Genomic DNA, 19,564 nt, shown 5'->3' with positions numbered 1-19,564 from the left:
ATCAAGCTACATTATAGACCCGCCCTAAATTGTCTAACACCCCATTTTAATGTCGTCCGTAACATGTCAATCTGCTCGACCTTTTTGACAATTCATTATCAAGCTACATTACAGATCAGTGCATAATGTACCCAAATTGTATATAACACCTATTTCCAGGAATTGAACAACAAGGTCCTTGGTCCAGAGTTCGGTCCCCAAGCGACTGCTGCTTACGAAGCTTTTTACGTCGAAGGAATCCAGGATCCACCAACTTACCACAAAGTACTCGGAGATGAAATGGGTCACGTGCTATTTGAGTGTCCTACTCGCACATTGGCGAGGCTAGTGACTTGATTTTTATAGAGTAGTGACTCGAAATGTTTACTTGTTGAAAATTTTAGGGCACGTTCCTCATGACAAGGGCTTTCTTTGTAAAAACTAAAACCAATGATAGCAGCAAATATTTTTTAGACTTTCCTGTCTTGATTAAATTCAGTCAGTTATAAGATCTACTCATTTATAAGAGCAATATATTTCGTTACAAAAAAGCATCATGAGAAAAAACATCAAAAAAAGTTAGGTGCAATGAACCGTCATTGTCAGTGTCGTAATTTTCGTGTAAGGGCGGAAGATATCTTTTTATTTTTGTAAATGAGTGACTTTGAACAAGGCAGGAAAGTCTAAAGAATAAAATCTTTCCATTTGAACTCATTGCCGCCATTTACGTATAAGGGAGATGAGATATCTTCTTATTTTACACATTCAGTTTGACAATAAAATAGCAGGTTTCTGCCTGTCAATCACTGATCCGCTGACCTGTTTATAAACTAGCAAAATTGAAATGAAAAAAATCTAGATGTGGTACAATTAGGTGTAGGCCTATGTTACAATTCTACTTTTCGTACCTTTTTCCCCTAAACATTTTATTTGCGTACACCCTATCAACTGTTGCACATAGCCTAATTATGAAACCACTGATAAAAACAAACTGACTTTAGGTTTTCCTACTTGCAACTAACCTAACCCTTAACCCACAGACTTATGGAAGCGACAGCTGCCCCTAGCACAACACCCCCTGTGTTCTTGTACGCTGATGAGCATGTGTTGTCGGATCCAACCTGCGTTAACATAGAACCCTTGTTCTGTGAAGCAGCCCTTCATGCCAGCGAACTACCACTTGTCTTTCGCACTTCTCAACTGTTGGGGTAAGTGATCGTGTTTTAAGTATTAAGTTAATAAAAGTGCAATTAGGTCACTGTTTTCAAATGACTTGATCTGACTTAATTTGTTTTGGTAAAGTCAGTTCACTTGACAAAAAGGACTGGACTTGGACAAAAAATCTTGAGTTAATTGACTTGGGTAAAATAAAGTGTCTACATTTAATACAATTTGTTAGACATTTTACAATAATAATGTATTGCCTAATCAAACTAAATTTTCGTTATGAAAAGTCTACTTAAAAACACAGTGTTAGACAATCTTAAAAACATATTTTTAGGTTTAAATTTTCCCATACAAGAAGTTTAATCGTCAAATTATGTTAAGCCACAATCAATAATAATCACTTAAATTGATAAAGAAATCGCATGAAATGCACATCTGTACGTCGTACGTAGCTTGTATGTGACTACAGGGCCACTGTAAACTGTCCAAAATTACAACAAAATATAGTTCATTACTTCGGCTGAATTCGTGACACTTGGTTTGCAGATACAACATGACAGATGCGGACAAGTACGTTGAAGACAGGTTCAGCTACTTTTGGGGAAACTTCGCAACGACCGGTTACCCAGACACAGCAGACCAAACTACAACTTGGCCAGCTTACAATGAGGTAAGTTTGGTTTGAATACCGTTGTCCTATTTACCGATTATTTTATTGTTTTAGTAGGCTACATACTAAATGAGCAAAACTGCAACAAATTGAGACTCAAAGCAATAGGTTGCAGACTAGCTTAAGTGCATCTTGAGGTGCATAAATTTGAGAAGCCCTTCCTTAAAACGAAACACTACAATGGTTTTGTCAATTAGGCAGTTTTAGAAGGAGGTGCGAGAATTGGTTGGCGATTTGAAAGGGGGTGCAGCAAGGAAAAAGGTTAAAGACCACTGCCTTACGTTATTACCTATTTACGAGAGCGAATGTCATTCACAACGTTTTCGATATTTCGTTTGGTTTCTACAAGCAAAGAATTATTAAACCCGCTTGAAATTTGTGAATGGAAGTACACCAAAATCAAATTGGGTCCGGGCGAAATCAAAATAGAGCGCCATAATAAACATCAGTGCCAAAAATCGTACGACTGCCTATCGTATTCAGGCCGCATTAAGCACATTTTTTTGAAGGCCACGCTATGCAAAGTTATAAACCGTTTCCACTTTATCAGGTCGACAACTGGCCAAATGTGCGCATTAAAGCCCCACAAACTGAGATCGAGTACAACTACCTCGGCAAGTACTGCGACTTCTGGGACTCCATCGGAATCTTTGTCAACGTGACGTCATCTACTACTACGTCACCGTCAACTATTGCGTCACCAGATCAAACGACAGAGACCACGGCCGCACAAACCACGAGTGGTTGTAGTTTGGTCACCATTTGGAGCCTTTTTAATTTGCTGCCTTTTGTTTTGGCAACATTCCGATTGCAAAACGTTTAATGAATAGAAAGATTCTGTCAAGTTTTTGCTCATTAATTGCGATCGGTTAACACACGTGTGTGGTACAAAATTTGGATTGGTTGATTTTGTAGAGCTATTTGTATAACTCATTTACCCCTGAACGTTTATGTGGATCTAAATTGACCTTAGGCCAACGTTATTTCCACATATCTCTTATGTCGTCTTTTGTCGTGACTTCTAGATTTCTTAAATCTTTTAATGTTCTTATAATTTGTTAAATATTTCATTAGTAAATGGGTGACCGGGGCTTTAGATCGAAAAATCTATGGCGTCGGCAGATACCCACTTTAGTGCATTTAAAAGCTACCTATTTGTTCGAAATAACTTTCTTTTTTATAAGTATTAGACTGCAAATAATAAATTTAATTCATCTGCTGTTCAGCCTCTTTTGATTTATCTCCAGTTATGTATAGTTTACCAAAAGGAGGTTGTCGAATAGAAGCCGCAACCCAGCTGCCTAAATAAACCGTTAACTGCAGTAGCTTACACTTTAATTGACTAAAAGTGGTTGGAAGAAAGTGACAGTGGGGACTCGTTGAAACGTCAACTTTGTTATGCCAGTAGTGATCTTATGATAAAGTTCAAAGATAAACTTCGTGATCCTATGATCAAGTTCAAAGATGAATTTTGTGATGCGAGTTGTGATCTTATGATCAAGCTTAAAGATAAACTTCGTGATCGTATGAACAAGTTCAAAGATGAATTTTGTAATGCCAATCGTGATCTTATGAAGTTCAAAGATAAATGTTGTGGTTTACATACCACACAAACTCATCCTGTAGAGGTTCATTTAATTTTACTCACAGTATGATTCTTCTGCCTCTTGTCAACTGTGCAAATAGAACTTTGCTACTAATATAGAATGACGTATTTGGTATCGAATTAAACTGCTGTAATTTTGCTCAACATTGTGTCGGTACCGGAATAAAGCACGGAGACTCGTAAATCACAGCTATATATGTTCGACAATATCGGAGCGGAGCCGAAATTGGACTCCCCAAAAAAGGAACTCCAGCTTTGAATTGCGAGTGATTCTACTTTAAAAAACATAATAATAAAGTATTAAAATGAATCTAACTTAAACAAACATAGGTGAACATCTCGGGGTAACCCAACTTCTCTTAGCTAAGACAAATTTATGCGTTAACCATTTCACTTTCTATTTTAAACTATTCTTTGGAACACAATTCAAGTATCGAACATCCTCAATCACAAGTATTCGAAAATGTTAACGACTTGACTCGGACATGACTCAATATGTAATAACTTGCGCTATGAATTCAATATGTATAACTTGCACTATGACTTCATTCATTTAAAAACAAGTTATATACAACACTGGTGATAACGTGAACGCAGATAATGTTGCAGAGGTCATATAACACAACAGACGTTGTATCGTAGATCACAATTAGAAATGTCGATAATATCGGATCAGAGCCAAAAAAAATAAAAAAATAGGAATTCCAGCCATTGCAATCTAACGCAGTGTCAGTGATTCTAGGCTACTTTAAAAATACATTGAAATGATTCTACCTTTAAACAAACATAGGTGAACATCTCAAGGTAACCCAACTTCTCTTAGCTAAGACAAATTGATCATAGCTAAGGAAAAATTTATAGGCTACGTTTAACCATTTTACTTTCTATTTTAAACAGGGAGTCGAACCGGAACCGAACCGGAACTTTATGAACCGGTTTTGGGTCAATTTTTGTCCGAACCGTAACCGAACCTGAACCGTTTTTTATAAGATTTTAAGGAGCCGAACCGGAACTGAACCGAATAATTTGAAAGTACCTGAACCTTAACCGAACCCGAACCTCTTAATAAAAGCGGTTCGCTCCTGTATGACGTCACAACTTCTATTTTACAGAGGCAAGTTACGCCATGTTAAAATTTTATGAAAAAAGTATGAATATTGAGTGAAAAAATCGTTGATTTTTTAGATATTTTAATAATGAGTTACTGTTTTTTAATAAGTCCGTAACTTGGATTAGATGACTTTTCAAAGATTATTCTCAACATTTATCGACCCACATTTTGAGATTTAACGCAAATCATATTGTATCCGAACCGGAGCTTTATGAACCGGTTTTGCAATAACGATGGTTGAACCGGAGCTGAACCGGAATTTTTAAATTCCTCCGAACCGAAACCGAACCGGATTCCGAAAAAATCTTTGAACCCGAACCGAACCTGAACCGGAAAAGTCAAACGGTTCGACTCCCTGTGTTAAACTATCTTTATGGAATAAAAGTCAAGTATCGAACATCCTTAATCACAAGTATTCGAAAATGTTAACGACTTGACTCGGACATGACTCAATATTTAATAACTTGCACTATGACTTCAATATTTAATAACTTGCACTATGACTTCAATATTTAATAACTTGCACTATGACTTCAATATTTAATAACTTGCACTATGACTTCAATATTTAATAACTTGCACTATGACTTCAATATGTATAACTTGCACTATGACTTCAATATTTAATAACTTGCACTATGACTTCAAATGGATAACTTGCACTATGACTTCAATATGGATAACTTGCACTATGACTTCATTCATTTAAAAACTAGTTATATACTACACTGGTGATAACGTGAACGCAGATAATGTTGCAGAGGTGATGATAATAAGTGTGAAAATAACAAAACAGACGTTGTATTACAACTGTAAACGTATTAAATTAGTTTGTTGAGGAAAAGTGTTACAGTTCTGAGTCGTACGACATCCGTAAAAGTTGCAACTTTTACCTGCCATACAAACTTTACCTTGATTCAACAAACAACCTTGCAACTCAAACTCGCCCTTGAAGAAGTATTTGTGTTTGCGGGATTTTTTTACAACGCTTTTCCGCAGCGCTTTTCACAAGGTAATCCACTTTCACGAGGTAATTCAAGCTGAACACAACGATGGTACCTGCAAGTTTCAAGTTGCTCTACGTTGTAGGGTTGGTTTTTGTCCATTCAGGTTTAATTTTTTCTCTTGAGCTTGAAAGTGGCAGCCAGAGACACCCGTTACTTGACACAAAGAAATTCAAAGCGTTCGAAGAAAGAGCGGCTAGTTATGAGAGGGCAACTGCTGTTGGACCCCAGGTTAACACAACTAGCGGACTGCTGACTGGCACAACCTTCCCAGAAGCACACGCATTCTACAGCGTTCCCTATGCGGAAGCTCCTGTAAGGTAAATAGCTACATGAGATGTATACCTTCTTCAATTCCCTTGACCCATTTTATTTAACGGTCCCCTATGCAGAAGCTCCTGTCAGGTTAGTAGTTACATGTGATGTATGCCATATTCTTCAATACCTGTTCAACCGCCTGTACATCTCCGCGTATGTCCCCAACCGACGCAGTATTTACGTTTAGGGATAATTATTCGTAAAACGAAGAATCTTTGTTTCCAACAAGCAGCTTTAGAAAGACAACTTTATTCCAAGTTAAGTCGAGACCAATCAAGTATTTTAAAATCGGTGATTAAGTGAACCTTATCGTTAGGAAACCGCTGACGACAAATATGATTAAAGGTTTTTTTGGAGGGAAACACCTCTCAACCATTTTCTTTCAAAACACCTATAAATCCGACTTTAAAATGTATAGTGAAGAATTTCTAATCCGACTTTATTTACGTAATAAGAATATCAGATTCACTTAATTTTTACTGTTTATGACCTAATTCGTGTTGGGAATATGAGTTGACCTGACTCAAGTCTTTTACACAAATGACTTGACTTGGACTTCATTTCTTTATATGACTTGCGGTCAAATTAAGTGTCTTATTTTAACATTTTGTTATAAAATTGTGCTATTTATTTCAATTGTTACACGTTAAACGAGTAGGCTAGACTTTGATACATTTTGTTTTTCTTTATTACTTCGGCTAAATTCGTGATGCTTGACTTGCAGATACAACAAGACAGAGGCTGACAAGTATGTTGAAGACAGGTTGAGCTACTTTTAGGGAAACTTTGCAACGACCGGTTACCCAGACACAGCAGATCAAAGTATCACTTGGCCAGCTTACAATGAGGTTAGATCGGGTTTACACTGATTCTGCTTGCCAGTAGGCCTGCTGTTTTCCCATTTGCTATCATTTTAATATTTTATTACATACACTTAGGCAAAAAAACTGCAACACAAGCAAGGATGATAGGTCGCAGACAAGTTTAACTTTAAAATATATTTTACTGCAAAACGTTTTAGAGCCCCTTCCGCAAACCAAAAACTGTTCACAACTGAGGTGAGTGAATGGGATTATTACGCGATCAACAATTCATTCATAACATTTTAAATATTCGAAATTTCATGCGTGGGTTTATGCAGGCATAGGATTAGAACTGGTGCCTCCTAGTTATTCCATTCATCTTCCAACTATTGTGATTGGCATTTTCAAATAGTTAAAACTTTGTCGTCTATTGTAGATATAATAACCCTATCGATTTCATTTAGGCAAAGTTATAAACCTTTTCCACTTTTTATCAGGTCGACAGCTGGCCCAAATCTTTCAATTATTGTATTGACATTTGACAATCGTTCCCTTTGTCTTATGTAGATTGTCAAACCGTGAAAACATTTTGCCGTTTATATTGATTTCCTTTAGGGAAAGTTTTTAACCGCTTCCACTTTTCATCAGGCTAACAACTGGCCAAATGTGAGCACGAAAGCTCAACAAACTGAGATCGAGTACAACTACCTGGACAAATACTGGGACTTCTGGAACTCCATCGGGTATTACGTCAATGTGACGTCATCTGCTACTACATCACCAGATAAAGCGAGCGGTTGCAGTGTGGCCACTATTTGGAGTTGTTTATTTCGCTGCCTTTTGTTTTGGCAACCTTTCTATTGCATGACGTTTGAAGAATAGCAACATCTTGTAAGGATTTTGTTCCGTAATTTCGATCGGTTAACACACTTGTATGGTTTTTTCTATATTGTAAAATTTGCAATCGATGTTAGAGAAGCATTTGAAAAAAAACAGAACAAAAAACGCAAAAAAAATAACAAGTATAATCTATAAAGTTTTTAGACAAACTTAATAAATAGTAGCACGCTTGCTGTAAGGTCTGTTAGATAAAGTCATGGTCATTCAGTATGAAAGTGTAAGTTTACAGGGATGTGGTCATTTTGCTTGGTGTCGACGCAAAACAGTGAAAGTTTAAAAATAAAAGTAAAGAATTTAAAATTTTCCAGCAGCAAAAATGCAGTGATTGTCAAAACCCGGTCAGTTTACAGTCGTCAAAAAAAATCTGTAGTTTTAAACTAGTTTAATGATTGGCGATTTTTATTGCACGTCGTGACAAAAACGCAGCGAATAGCACTTTCGTACAAAATTAAGACAAAGCCTTGACCGAACTTTTTTTTACAGTAATTGGCTTAAGTCGTTTAGACAAAATTATTTTACTTGACTTAAGTCTTTCGAACAAATCACTTTACGGGCTAAGTGTTATAAATAATTATTTAGTAGAATTTAGGTTGATGGTATTGGCCCCAATATCTGCTTGTAAAACAGTTTGTTCGCTAGACGTTCTCATTCGTTGGTAAATAAAAATGGATTCAAACGAAATATCTCTCAGGGTCGGGAGTGGTTACCAGTTGAAACAATTGAACCTTTCACTTTTCGGAAATTAGTTGATTTGAACCCGTGACTTATTTGCAACATTGGTAAATATACTTTAATAGGTAAACTTATCGTTAAAAAAAATATGTCTGAAATTAAAAAACACCCATAATGCAGAAAAGGGTCTTAAAAACTGAAAGTCACTTAAAGTGTACAGGTTCAGTAGAAAATATCTAACGCAGAGAATAAACAAAGAAAAAGAAAATGTCACGGAAAGAAAGTGGAACACTGGATTCCTTCAGCGGAGTTAAGCATCATAAGAACACAGCAACCCAAACAAAAGAGTTCACCAAAATATGGACCAATCACTTCACTAAAATTAAGCCAGCACCCAATATTTCGTCGCAGGTACACCTAATATCATCGCGCGTGTTTCAACATTTGTTAAACCACGTAATGTCAGCAGCCCTTTATTGTCGGTGGTTTATTTCGTTTAAAACTGAAGTGCTACTTAGGCAGCTATTTGTATAAAAAGATAAAAAACATAGAGCTAATGATTAGGCTTTTTGTTTTTATGAAATTTCGTTGTTTCGTGTGATTTGTTTTTAGCTTTTAGGAATTTGGCATATCATTTCGTGGTCACTTCATAGTCATGTCGTATGATTTTTCTTTGCTTTTAGCACCATGTCATACTATTGCTTCGGTGTGGACTTTCTAGCAGTGGACTACAATCTATAAAAAAACTTCTTTTCATTGCTATTTTTCCAAAAAAACACGGGTTTAAATTGCACGAGTCTACGGCAAGGACTGCTAGAGTGTTGTGAAAACAACCTAGGTCTAATCGTCTTAAAAAAGCACTAACAAACAGAGAAGCCTTTAAAAAAGAACTTCCCGAAAAAACTCAATTTAAACCGCCTAATCATATTGCAAGGTCTTTCTACCAATGACGTAACAAATCAGCAGCCCTAAAAATGTGACGTCACAAATTATCCGCCCTGAAATTAGTGACGTCTCAAAGTAACGGCCCTTGAACCAGATATATTACCTATCAACACTCTTAAATGGGTGACGTCTAGAAAACCCACCTTGAATCAATGACGCCTCAGAAAAAACTATTCAAACCTGTGACGTCACAAGTAAAGGCTTAGTAACTCGTGACGTCACAAAGAAACGGCGTAACTCTCTTCGAGCAACGGCCATTTTAACTCATCCAACAATGGTACTAAATTGGCGACGTCATCCAGCAAAACCTACGAATTTGTGACGTCACAACTGGACCAATGACGTTATTCTACCCGGTGTTGTGCCTCCGGCTTCGCGACCTGGCGTTAAAGTTATTGGACAGGCAAGTGATGTCGGGCGGAAGATCGATCTTCCATTCTTGCCAGGTGCGACTGATCAGACCAGAAATGTCGGCGCCGTCCTTCATGTTGCCCCATAAGTGCTGAATCAAAATGTCGCTGAACGAATCCGATGTGCTCTTGAACTCAAGGTCGTGGCGAACCGAGTGAGGCGCCGGCTAAACGTACGGAAAATTGATGAGTGCTAGTTAAACTTACGTAAGTTTAATGAGGGCTGGCTAAACGTACGGAAAATTGATGAGAGCGGGTTAAACTTACGTAAGTTTAATGAGGGCTGGCTAAACGTACGGAAAATTGATGAGAGCGGGTTAAACTTACGTAAGTTTAATGAGGGCTGGCTAAACGTACGGAAAATTGATGAGAGCGGGTTAAACTTACGTGAGTTTAATGAGGGCTGGCTAAACATACGGAAAATTGATGAGAGCTAGTTAAACTTACGTAAGTTTAATGAGGGCTGGCTAAATGTACGGAAAACTTTTGAGAGCGAGTTATTTGTACAAGTTTTAGTCAAGGCTTGCGAACGGACGGAACCCGTAAACCATAGTGATAAAAACTTAATACAAAATTTTAACTTCGCCAAACGAGAAAAACTTTTAGTATAGAGAAGCCTTTCTGTAATTATTTTAGGTAGTTTAACTAAATTAGCTAAGACAGAGTTACCCAAACTTATGCCGGGCAACAACCACCCCTTTAAAACAGTTGTGGGTGCGAGCAACCCTGGTTAAGAAACTCTGATTTAAAGTGTCGTAAAAAGTTGCAATAAACTAAAAATAATCACAGTCTACAAAGTTTGTGAAGCCCCAATTCAAGCAACTGGATCTACATAAAATATGCAGGGTGGAGTTGTTTAATGAACTTACCACAATATTGAGGTCTCCCATGCCCAGTCGCCTTCGCATGAACCCAGTCACCCAAACGTCATCAAGGTAAAGTAGGGGAGTGTAGAGCGACACATGGAAGAGCTGACGGACCATGCGGGCAGGGGCGATGTACATACCTCCCCTGCAGTACTTGGGCCATCTGGGCATTAAAAATCGATAATTTGAGACTTGGAAATACAGTATTTAGCTTTTCTAAACTAGATCAGAGATAGAAAAGTCTGGAGCTTGGTTAGAGGTTGTAGTAAGACGAAGTAAGAATGGTTTGACGCTTGGCTTTTCCAAATTAAATTAGAATTAACAGAGGCGAGATTAAACTAATATTAAATTTATGCGCCTAAAACACCAAAACTTAGATAAAATGGCATATATTGCTCAAAAAACATAAATGTTGACGAGACTGTCGTTCCTAGCAGTTCCGGTTTCACTTTCACAACTGCTGTAAAAACATTATCGAGTTTGCGAATTTCTGTAATTTTCAAGACTGACGCTAACCAATCATTTCGCAACTACGCCACATTTTATTTCTCAACCCATGTGTCGTGATCGTGACCCTGAATTGGGTGGCCGTTTAGTTTGGTTTGGGACCGACTGGATATGAGATTGTTTCAGAGGAAGATTGCTTTAAATCTTGAGAAAACTGACGGTGAAAAACGAAACGCTTCCACTTTAACCTTATGCTTTGAGAAGGTGCCATGTTCAAAAAGCAAAAAATATTTCAAACGAAAAACAATGCTTGAAACGTATTTATAAACAAGACGGTCGCAAATTTACTTCTGGGGTGCCATGAAGAAAATTCCAAAAATCAATATTTTCAAAACAAACAACTTCAATATTTGGATTTAAGTACGACTTACTTCTTGCCTGAAAATATATTTTAAAAAGAAAAAAATTCAATATTACCAAAAAATCAATACGGAATAAAACCTACTTTTTGCTCGGGAACAAATTTTCACAAAAAAAAGTCAATATTTAAAAAAAAATAAACACTTTTAAATTTTTTTTTGAAATACGACGGAATCAAACTTACTTTTTGCCGGGGAACTCCTGGTAAGAGATAAACCACTTGCTGTACCAAAGTCGCGAAGGAGAGTCGTTGCTCTGGTAGCTGTACACGCACATCAGGGGGAGATCGGTCAGGCAGGGGGGGTACTGGGGCCGCGCGGTAGGGGAGCACGAGGGGGGCTGCAGGAACACTCGGCGCAGGTAGCGGGCCAGGTTTGGGACGTGGATAACTACGTCATCGTCCATGGATGAGTATAGAGTGCTTGGTAGAAGGCTCATGGCCGCCCATTGCATACCAGCCAACACCTTGTCCGGGACAGACCTAGAAAACAAGTTGGTGGTTAAGGATTGCGGTGTTCGATAATATCGGACAAAGACAATACTCTTTGCAACACAATACACGCTTTTTCAGTTTAATTATTAATAACAAGTGTATTTTTACACCGATGATGGTATGAGGTATTGCCGAAACATTTATTTAAGGCGAAATGTCGATCTTATCAAATATAAACCGAAACCAGATGCCTTGGGGGAGTATTGCTCCTCACCCGGTACTATCGATGCAGATTCCATACCAAATTAATTTAGAAATAGGAATGTCTGATAATATCAGATTGAGCCGATATGCGATACCTAAAGTAAGTATCGTTACTTGGTCAATATTTGGTTTATATTGATTGATGTAGTTTCTATACCAAATTCATTTTAGGAATAGGGATGTCCACTAATATCGGATCCGGCCGATACCCAATGCCTAGTGGGAATATCGGTACTCGTCCAATACTAGGGTGGTATCTGTGTCAGTAATGTTCAGACCCAGTCCCCAGGACTAGGGCTGCGGAGTCGGACTCGGGCCTTGACGAAGTCCGTTTGTTTTGCCGGAGTCGGACTCGGGTAAGACCACGTAGAACTACCCGAGTCCCGAGTCCGACATGCGCAGTATCAAATTTTAAAACTGTTAAGGCGACAAAATGTAAGTTGTAAAAGTGTAATAGCAAATGGTGAAATATTTTTAAACCATTTAATGCGGGTGGATCAATTATGACACCAATATGAGTGGATTGCAGAAAATCCACCTTAATTTAGTTGCCTAAATGGGTAAAAATACAGGCTTTACAGTGTAGAGTCAGAGCTGGACTCGGGACTCAACAAAATCTTAGATTTGGCCGGAGTCGGACTCGGGTTTTTTTAACCGACTCCGCAGCCCTGCCCAGGACAACCATTTTCCCAAAATGAGACGTTGCCTCCACTTGGAGGTAGGGCCAGAGTTGAACTGCGCATCGGTAAATTAGGGTTTACAAACCAGACAAAACACAAACAGCATTTCTTACTTCGCCGAATCTTCCACGTCAAGTTGCAGGATGTCGTTATAAGTTTGACCCTCAGCTTCCAACCTTTGTTGAACTTTGGGGTCGGAGGTCGTGCCGACTATAAAAACATTCTTGATCCTCAGCCCCAGGTAAACTTCGACAGAGCCCCAGGTTTGCCGTATGACGTGACGTCGGTTTGAATTGGAAGCGGAACTTTTAATGAGATTCACTAATGTCCATTTTACGTGGCCTAAAAAAATATTCTTTTATTAAATGCAGTTGGTGATTTTAAATAGTACCAAGATTAGACAAAACAATATATTTTTTTTTATTTTTTACAACTTCTTTCACAGAAAAAAATTACAAGCAGATTTTCACAATGATAGCTTGTTCTATTTCACTGCACATGTTGCCTAACACAGGGTTTCCCAAACTGTGGTCCGCGACGACTGCACAGGTGGTAGGTGGTGATATGAAGAAATTTTCACACATATACGTTGTGCAGTACGTACCCTTTAAAAGATAAAACTACACAACATAATAATTTCGAAAGATTTTGCTATCCAGTATCGTAAATCTTACTTCTTGCACTTTCATTGTAGTCAAAAAGTTGTTTTCCAAAAAAAAATATCATATTTTTCGTTTATGACGTAATAATATATTTTTGTGTGAGAGAACATTTTCAGCTCTTACCAACATGAAGACAAAATACAGGTTCAAACTTTTCGTGGACTCTGACTTAATGAGTTTGCCTTTCACAAATAACTTGGAGAATCGATGATTTATGCAGAAAGAAACAATCGCATAAGTCTAATTGAAGTTGTTAGTTTTGTAAATAAATAAACATCGGTTTTATTTATGCTTGCTTTGTATTGTGGTCCGCGAAAAAACAGATTTACAAATAGTGGTCCGCGGTCAAAAAAAGTTTGGGAAACCCTGGTCTAACACCTAAACAGTGCCACTGTTTCAGGGAAAGACTTATTCCCCTTGCTAAAGGATACAATACAACCCGATTGACTGTGGTTATTGTTTCCTTAATTAGTAGAAACTTACAGCGTAAAAATGAACTGAATACAATTCTTTGTATTTAACCAATCGCCACATTCATAACCAAAGTGCCTAAGTCATTGTTTCCAGATATTTAGATTTGTTGCCTTTGTCACTCCTTGTTACCATCCCCAACCACAGAAAAAGTGCCTACGTCATTGTTAGGTCATTTTCCATGCGCTTGTGCAAACAAATGACCTAGGCACCTTTTTCTATGGATGGGGATGGTAAAAAAAAATATATATCTATATAATTTGCTGCAGTTTTTCTAATATATATATAATTAACTTTAAATGTGATGATTTTAGCGTGCTACATGGATCTGCTTAAAGACTAGAGGCTACAGACACTCGTTATTGTAAATTGTTTTTATTGTGTTGTTGATTCCATTTTTTCCTTTCTTTTTTCACGTTTGATGTCATCACCCCTACTAAGCGACTTGAGTAGGTCGCCAAAACGCTGGAGAGCAACTATAATTACCAAAGAAGCTGTGTTTTTGATTAATATTATGCTTGGTAACTGTAAGGTGTATTACAACCTTATATATTACTTCTTGACAAAATGCCAATTGTGGATTCTAATTATAATTCATGCTACATAGGAACCTAAGCTTTTAAGCGGATTTTTTTTGAGTGGGGGGGGGGGGTTATGTTTTCAACCCAGACACACACCTGCAAATTCTGCATCTGCACATTAAACATTAGGGTAACAAATTACTAGACTATAGATTGCATCACTGTTTTTTTAAGTCTTTTACCTGCGTCTCCACATTCAGACACCACACTGACAATGTCGTCTACTGTAGGTTGTATCAGGAAATTGGCGAAATCTCGTGGCCTCTCCATCCGTTGCATGTACTTGCCACCCACCGGCAGATTTTCGAACACGCCCGGCGCCTCTTTCCATGACAGACGATTGCATGTGCCTGTCGAAACATAACAAATATGTCAAAGAAATATTTTTGACATATTAGGTCTATGAATGACTTAAAAAGTACATTATCGCTAGCATGTATTGCGACAATAAATTTTAATAAATGTTGTGCGAGTGACTACAGGGGTAAACAGAAATGTTTTTTCGTTAAAAAACGTTACCAACGTACCTACTGACCTAATGATAAAGACCAAATAGTGCCAGACTCCGCACATTGTAAACATTTGTAACTTCATCTGAGTCTGTCCGTGCCCCCCCTGGTGTAGGGTTTCTTAAACTTTATATAGGTTGTGCCCCCTTTGCATAATTTATCAAAACTCACAGATTAAAAGTAAACTGCAGATTGATTTAAATTGTCATTTATTTTACAGATAAACAGATAGCAATACTGCCAAACCCACATAATAAATCAGACGGAAAATAGTTTTAAAAAATGTCTACCTGTAAACCATGAAAACCATACAGGTTAAATTATAGTTAGGTTTGAATTTTTATTGTTTGACATGCAACACAAATTGCACAACATGTTAAACAATGATGAAAGAAAAGTATGTCACAACAAAATTTAATAGTATGTAGTTAAGACATGACAAGCACCATTTAATATCAATGTAAAAGTCTTACTTGTGTTGAATGGAGATTCTCTTGTTTTCAGAGTCACACAAAGCGACCTAAAAACGTTTTATGTATTGTTATACAAAAAAAAAGTCAACAAAAAATCAAAGACAAAAAATTGAAGATAGTTGTTTAAGTACATACCGTAATGTATTTTTTTAAATGAATTTTTAAAACAGTTCAAAGCAGATTTTTTTTTTATTAAAAACACAATAAAATAACAAAAGCAGTGCTTTAAAAATAGTGCTAGATAATATTTTAAACACAACAGGCCATATCTATCATGGTGGGGTACACAAGGGGTGACAGATAAATGTTCTTGCTCAAACAAACCAAGTCAGGCAGGTCGAGAAAAACACATCTATCCCGCCTAATGTGATGCGGTTTCTGTTTATTGCAGCACACAAACTGCAGAGATGCAATTTAATGACAGCCAATTCATAGAAATCTGTCAGCAGGTCAATGAAAATATGTAGAGAACAGTGGAGCATACCAAAGGATACGCTCTATGGGCAAGGGTTCTTAAATTGGCGTCCATGAACTCCTTGGTGGTCCGTGAACTAATTTTAGGGGATCCATAAGGCTAAATTGAAATATTAGGGTATATTTAAGAAGTAATCAATTGTTCAAAGAAAAGAGTTAAAATTAAAAATAAAACGTTGTAGCACTGACTGTATTTAGACTTCCTTCATTTTCACATTTTTTCGACCGAAATGAGCACATCTCTGAAGTCTATTTATTATGGGACGTCAATTTATGTCGATATTTTAAAAATGTTTTGCACACCATGGCTGACTCGATGAACCTTACGGTCTTTCGCTGTCTCCTGGGAATGTCAAATATTGCTAAACATTTTGATTTCGACCATTTTTTTGTTTTTTGATGTAAAATAAAAACCTATCTATCTATCTATCTATGGTCCATGCAAAGCAAAAAAACTTTAGGGGTCCGCAGTAAAAAAAATTTAAGGGCTCCTGCTCTATGGGTAGCTCAAATATGCTTGTGGTTACACAACAGAATCCATTTATTGCTACATACTCACTCACCAAGTTGGGTTGTCAAGCTGGAGCGCCTGAAAGATCTTCCAAATAACCACAAACACTAGAATGGCCAGAAGACCAAGGGCAACGTTGGTTGTTCGAACCTTTGAGCTTATTTTGCGACTTGTCCATCGAAGCTGAAACAAATGACGGAATCTTACTAACTCTATCTGAATTCAATAACCTAAGCACCCCAAAATGATGTATTACTATGCAAGCAAAATAGATATAATCTAAACAAGCAAAATAGATATAATCTAAACTTTTAAGTTATATTTTTCCATTTTTATGTAACAAATTGCTTTGGCGTAAGAAGTTTGGCAACCTCTGTTTGTAAATTTCCTACTTTTTGACAAATTAACCTTTTAATGAATAATCACTGCACTGCATGGGATTACAAATCATGTCTGTTATTTTTAGATAAAATTGTTGCAAAAGTAACAGTTAATACCAACTTGTACTGGGTATCGGCTCTGATCCAATATTATCGGACCTCGCTAGTTCGATAACTAGTCCGATATCATCACTAGTCGATGATATACCCATAATTTTTGGCAGTGTTTGCAACCGAATTTTTTTAGCAAAAGTTGTGAGAACTATGTTAAGACCATTTTTTTAAATTTACATTCTTTTAAAAATAGATAGAAGATGGGGAATCAAGTAAATGCAAATTTTTTCAAATTATAAAAACACCAAGTTGCAAACACTTAACTTTAAACAAACAATATCTCAATTATATACTGGAAAAACAATTAAAGCATCACAAAGCTATTCAAACTACCAAATATTTTTCTTTGGATGTCGGGCGCAAAAGTTGCTCATGGTACAAGTTTCCGTTCAATGCTGTTTTTCTTTTCCTAGTGAAAACAGTGTCCCCTTCATAATAGTTCTGACTTAGCATAACCCAAAGCAAACACAACTTTTGACGCTGGTCTAGAATCCTACCACAACGAACATTGACGGGTTTGGGGTACGGGTTTAAGTTTGCGTTATAGTGGGTTAAGCAATATTATTAAATAATAATACTTCACCTACCCTCACTCAAACACTAACCGACACCCTAACCCAAATATTGTACGTTGCTTTAATAATTTGTTTCAGCACTGCGACTGTGGTAGGATTCTAGACAAGCACCTAGCTTTTTTAAAGTTTAACAGGTTTGAAAGTTATCTTAAATCGTTTGTAGAAAAGCAAATTGACACACCCTTTCAAATAGCCACACACAGAAAAGCAAACATGCAAACAAAAGATATTTTGTGAAATCAGACTTTTTTGATATTTTCCGGTTTATTTGCCATGGAAACGGTAAATATGGCAATCATAACGCTTTGCAGGGCAAAATGTGTCCGTTTACTACAAATTATCGTATAATTACCTGTTGGTAGATGAGATTTTTGTCATGGAGAGGAGAATCACACATGGCACGTTCATTACAAACTCTTTACATTAACACCTTTTGTTAGTTCGCGCATTTTTTTGTTTTCTTTTCGCACGTCCAACAAAGCTTTATGACATTGCACGCTAAATATAGGTTGTGACGTATTTAACGCTGTTTTCGACGCTTTTTGCCTTTAATTACAATAATTACATGTTTTTTTTTTTAAACTAAACACAATTATTTTCAAAAGCCTAATGTCGAATGTATTAGTTGCATGTTACTGGCTAGAAATATCCAACAAAAGTCTTTAGCTTTAAAGGGATGTATGTATTAAAATTAATAAAATAAAATCTACCGTTGCCGGTTTTCGGATAGATTGAAGATAAATATTAAAATAGTAAAATTAAACAATCTCCTAATCGCGAGCATTCTAAAACGGAAACGCAAGCATTTTAAAAAAACGGAAACAATGCAAACACGCGATTAAAAGGCGTTAAGATTGTTTCAGTAAGCCTTGGGAGATTTTGTGGACTTTTATTTAAGCACTTGAATCCAGCGCAAACGCTTTTTACTCGTCTAACGTAATGTACATCTTTCCTACGTCGGTGGTTTTAATAAATATAAAATGGTTGTTCGTATCAATTATGTAAGTATATATTTTTTAACAATTATCAACGCACTTTGTTCTACATGAGGCCAGATCTAATTAACGATAACGCATGAAGTGGACAAGAACTTTGTTGTTTTACGCTTGTCACCTTGAACTAACAAGTAAAAGCAACTTTCTACACTTACCACATGCTCAAGTTGATTCATATCCTTGATACGACGCTTAGGTTCCACTTTTTAACAGAGTTCAGTGCGCAAAATTTAGCATTTCGTAAATTAAATTTACTTAACAAAGGTCGAATCTAAAGCGATAATTCAAATCAAAAAAGGCCTGCATTCTGATATAGTGAAACTGTTATATTAGAAGACTAGTTTACATCGAAATTTTTAGCCTACAAAAATACATTTTCGGTCTTAAAGAAGCAGTGTTACCGAAACCATAAAAATATTGACTTTTTTTCATACTGGTAGGCTACAGCTATAAATAATGCATGAATCTAGCTTTGCGCGAGCGTGTGCCCCTTCGACTAACAACTCGTGATGTATGACGCACCGTTATTCATTCCAACACATTTTGGAAAGAGTTGTTGAGCCTTCGCTTGTATAACAAAGATGTGCTAAGGTCAAGGTAGCAAAATTAGAAATGAAATAACAGTTCAACCTAATTTTCACTCAGTTACAACTAGAGCTTAAGTTATAGGCCTACCTTTGATGTCTGTTTGAATACTAACTTTTACGGAAAAAAAACCTGATGTTAAAACGCACACCACAGCTTAAACTACTATATTACTTTAGTAGACCTATCGGGTCGGCACCGATAAAACTCTAGTAAAACGACGAGTAGGTTAATACTACCACTTCATAATGAGCATCACCTCCGAATTTAAAATAGAAAAATTCCCCTTTTTAAAGAACGGGACAATAAGTTTGACCTGCGCATCCGGACTGGAGGCTACAGACTGCCATGCAAATACCAGGGAAAATTCTCTTACAACAAGTTCAGACTAAACTAAAACTGTCCTATAAGCCTTTCAACAGCGGGTGTTCTATACTTCAAGCGCCACTTAAGGTAGAACGTAGAGCTACTATAAGTGCCAGCATGGCGGCTACTCGATGAACATACTGTACTACTGACATGGTTTGTGTTGCCATTTT

General features: G+C 37.0%; 1 protein-coding gene across 1 annotated transcript; it reads right to left on the bottom strand.

Annotated features, from left to right (window-relative positions):
- Nucleotides 1-8,708: 8,708 nt before the first annotated feature.
- Nucleotides 8,709-17,842, bottom strand: LOC146146608 (beta-1,4-mannosylglycolipid beta-1,3-N-acetylglucosaminyltransferase brn-like). The gene is made up of 8 exons (XM_083386920.1): nt 17,798-17,842; nt 16,429-16,559; nt 15,392-15,438; nt 14,592-14,759; nt 12,809-13,037; nt 11,503-11,799; nt 10,455-10,614; nt 8,709-9,752 (listed from the first exon to the last, which is right to left on the bottom strand). The coding sequence occupies exons 1-8, from the start codon at nt 17,840-17,842 to the stop codon at nt 9,525-9,527; spliced, it is 1,305 nt and encodes a 434-aa protein (XP_083243046.1). The 3' UTR covers nt 8,709-9,524.
- Between the last annotated feature and the right edge of the window lie 1,722 nt (nt 17,843-19,564).

This window comes from Ascidiella aspersa, chromosome 4 (genome assembly GCF_963924565.1).
Source record: "Ascidiella aspersa chromosome 4, kaAscAspe10.2, whole genome shotgun sequence".
In the NCBI taxonomy this organism is placed as follows: Eukaryota; Metazoa; Chordata; class Ascidiacea; order Phlebobranchia; family Ascidiidae; genus Ascidiella; species Ascidiella aspersa.
This window is presented reverse-complemented; position numbering and strand designations above follow the sequence as displayed.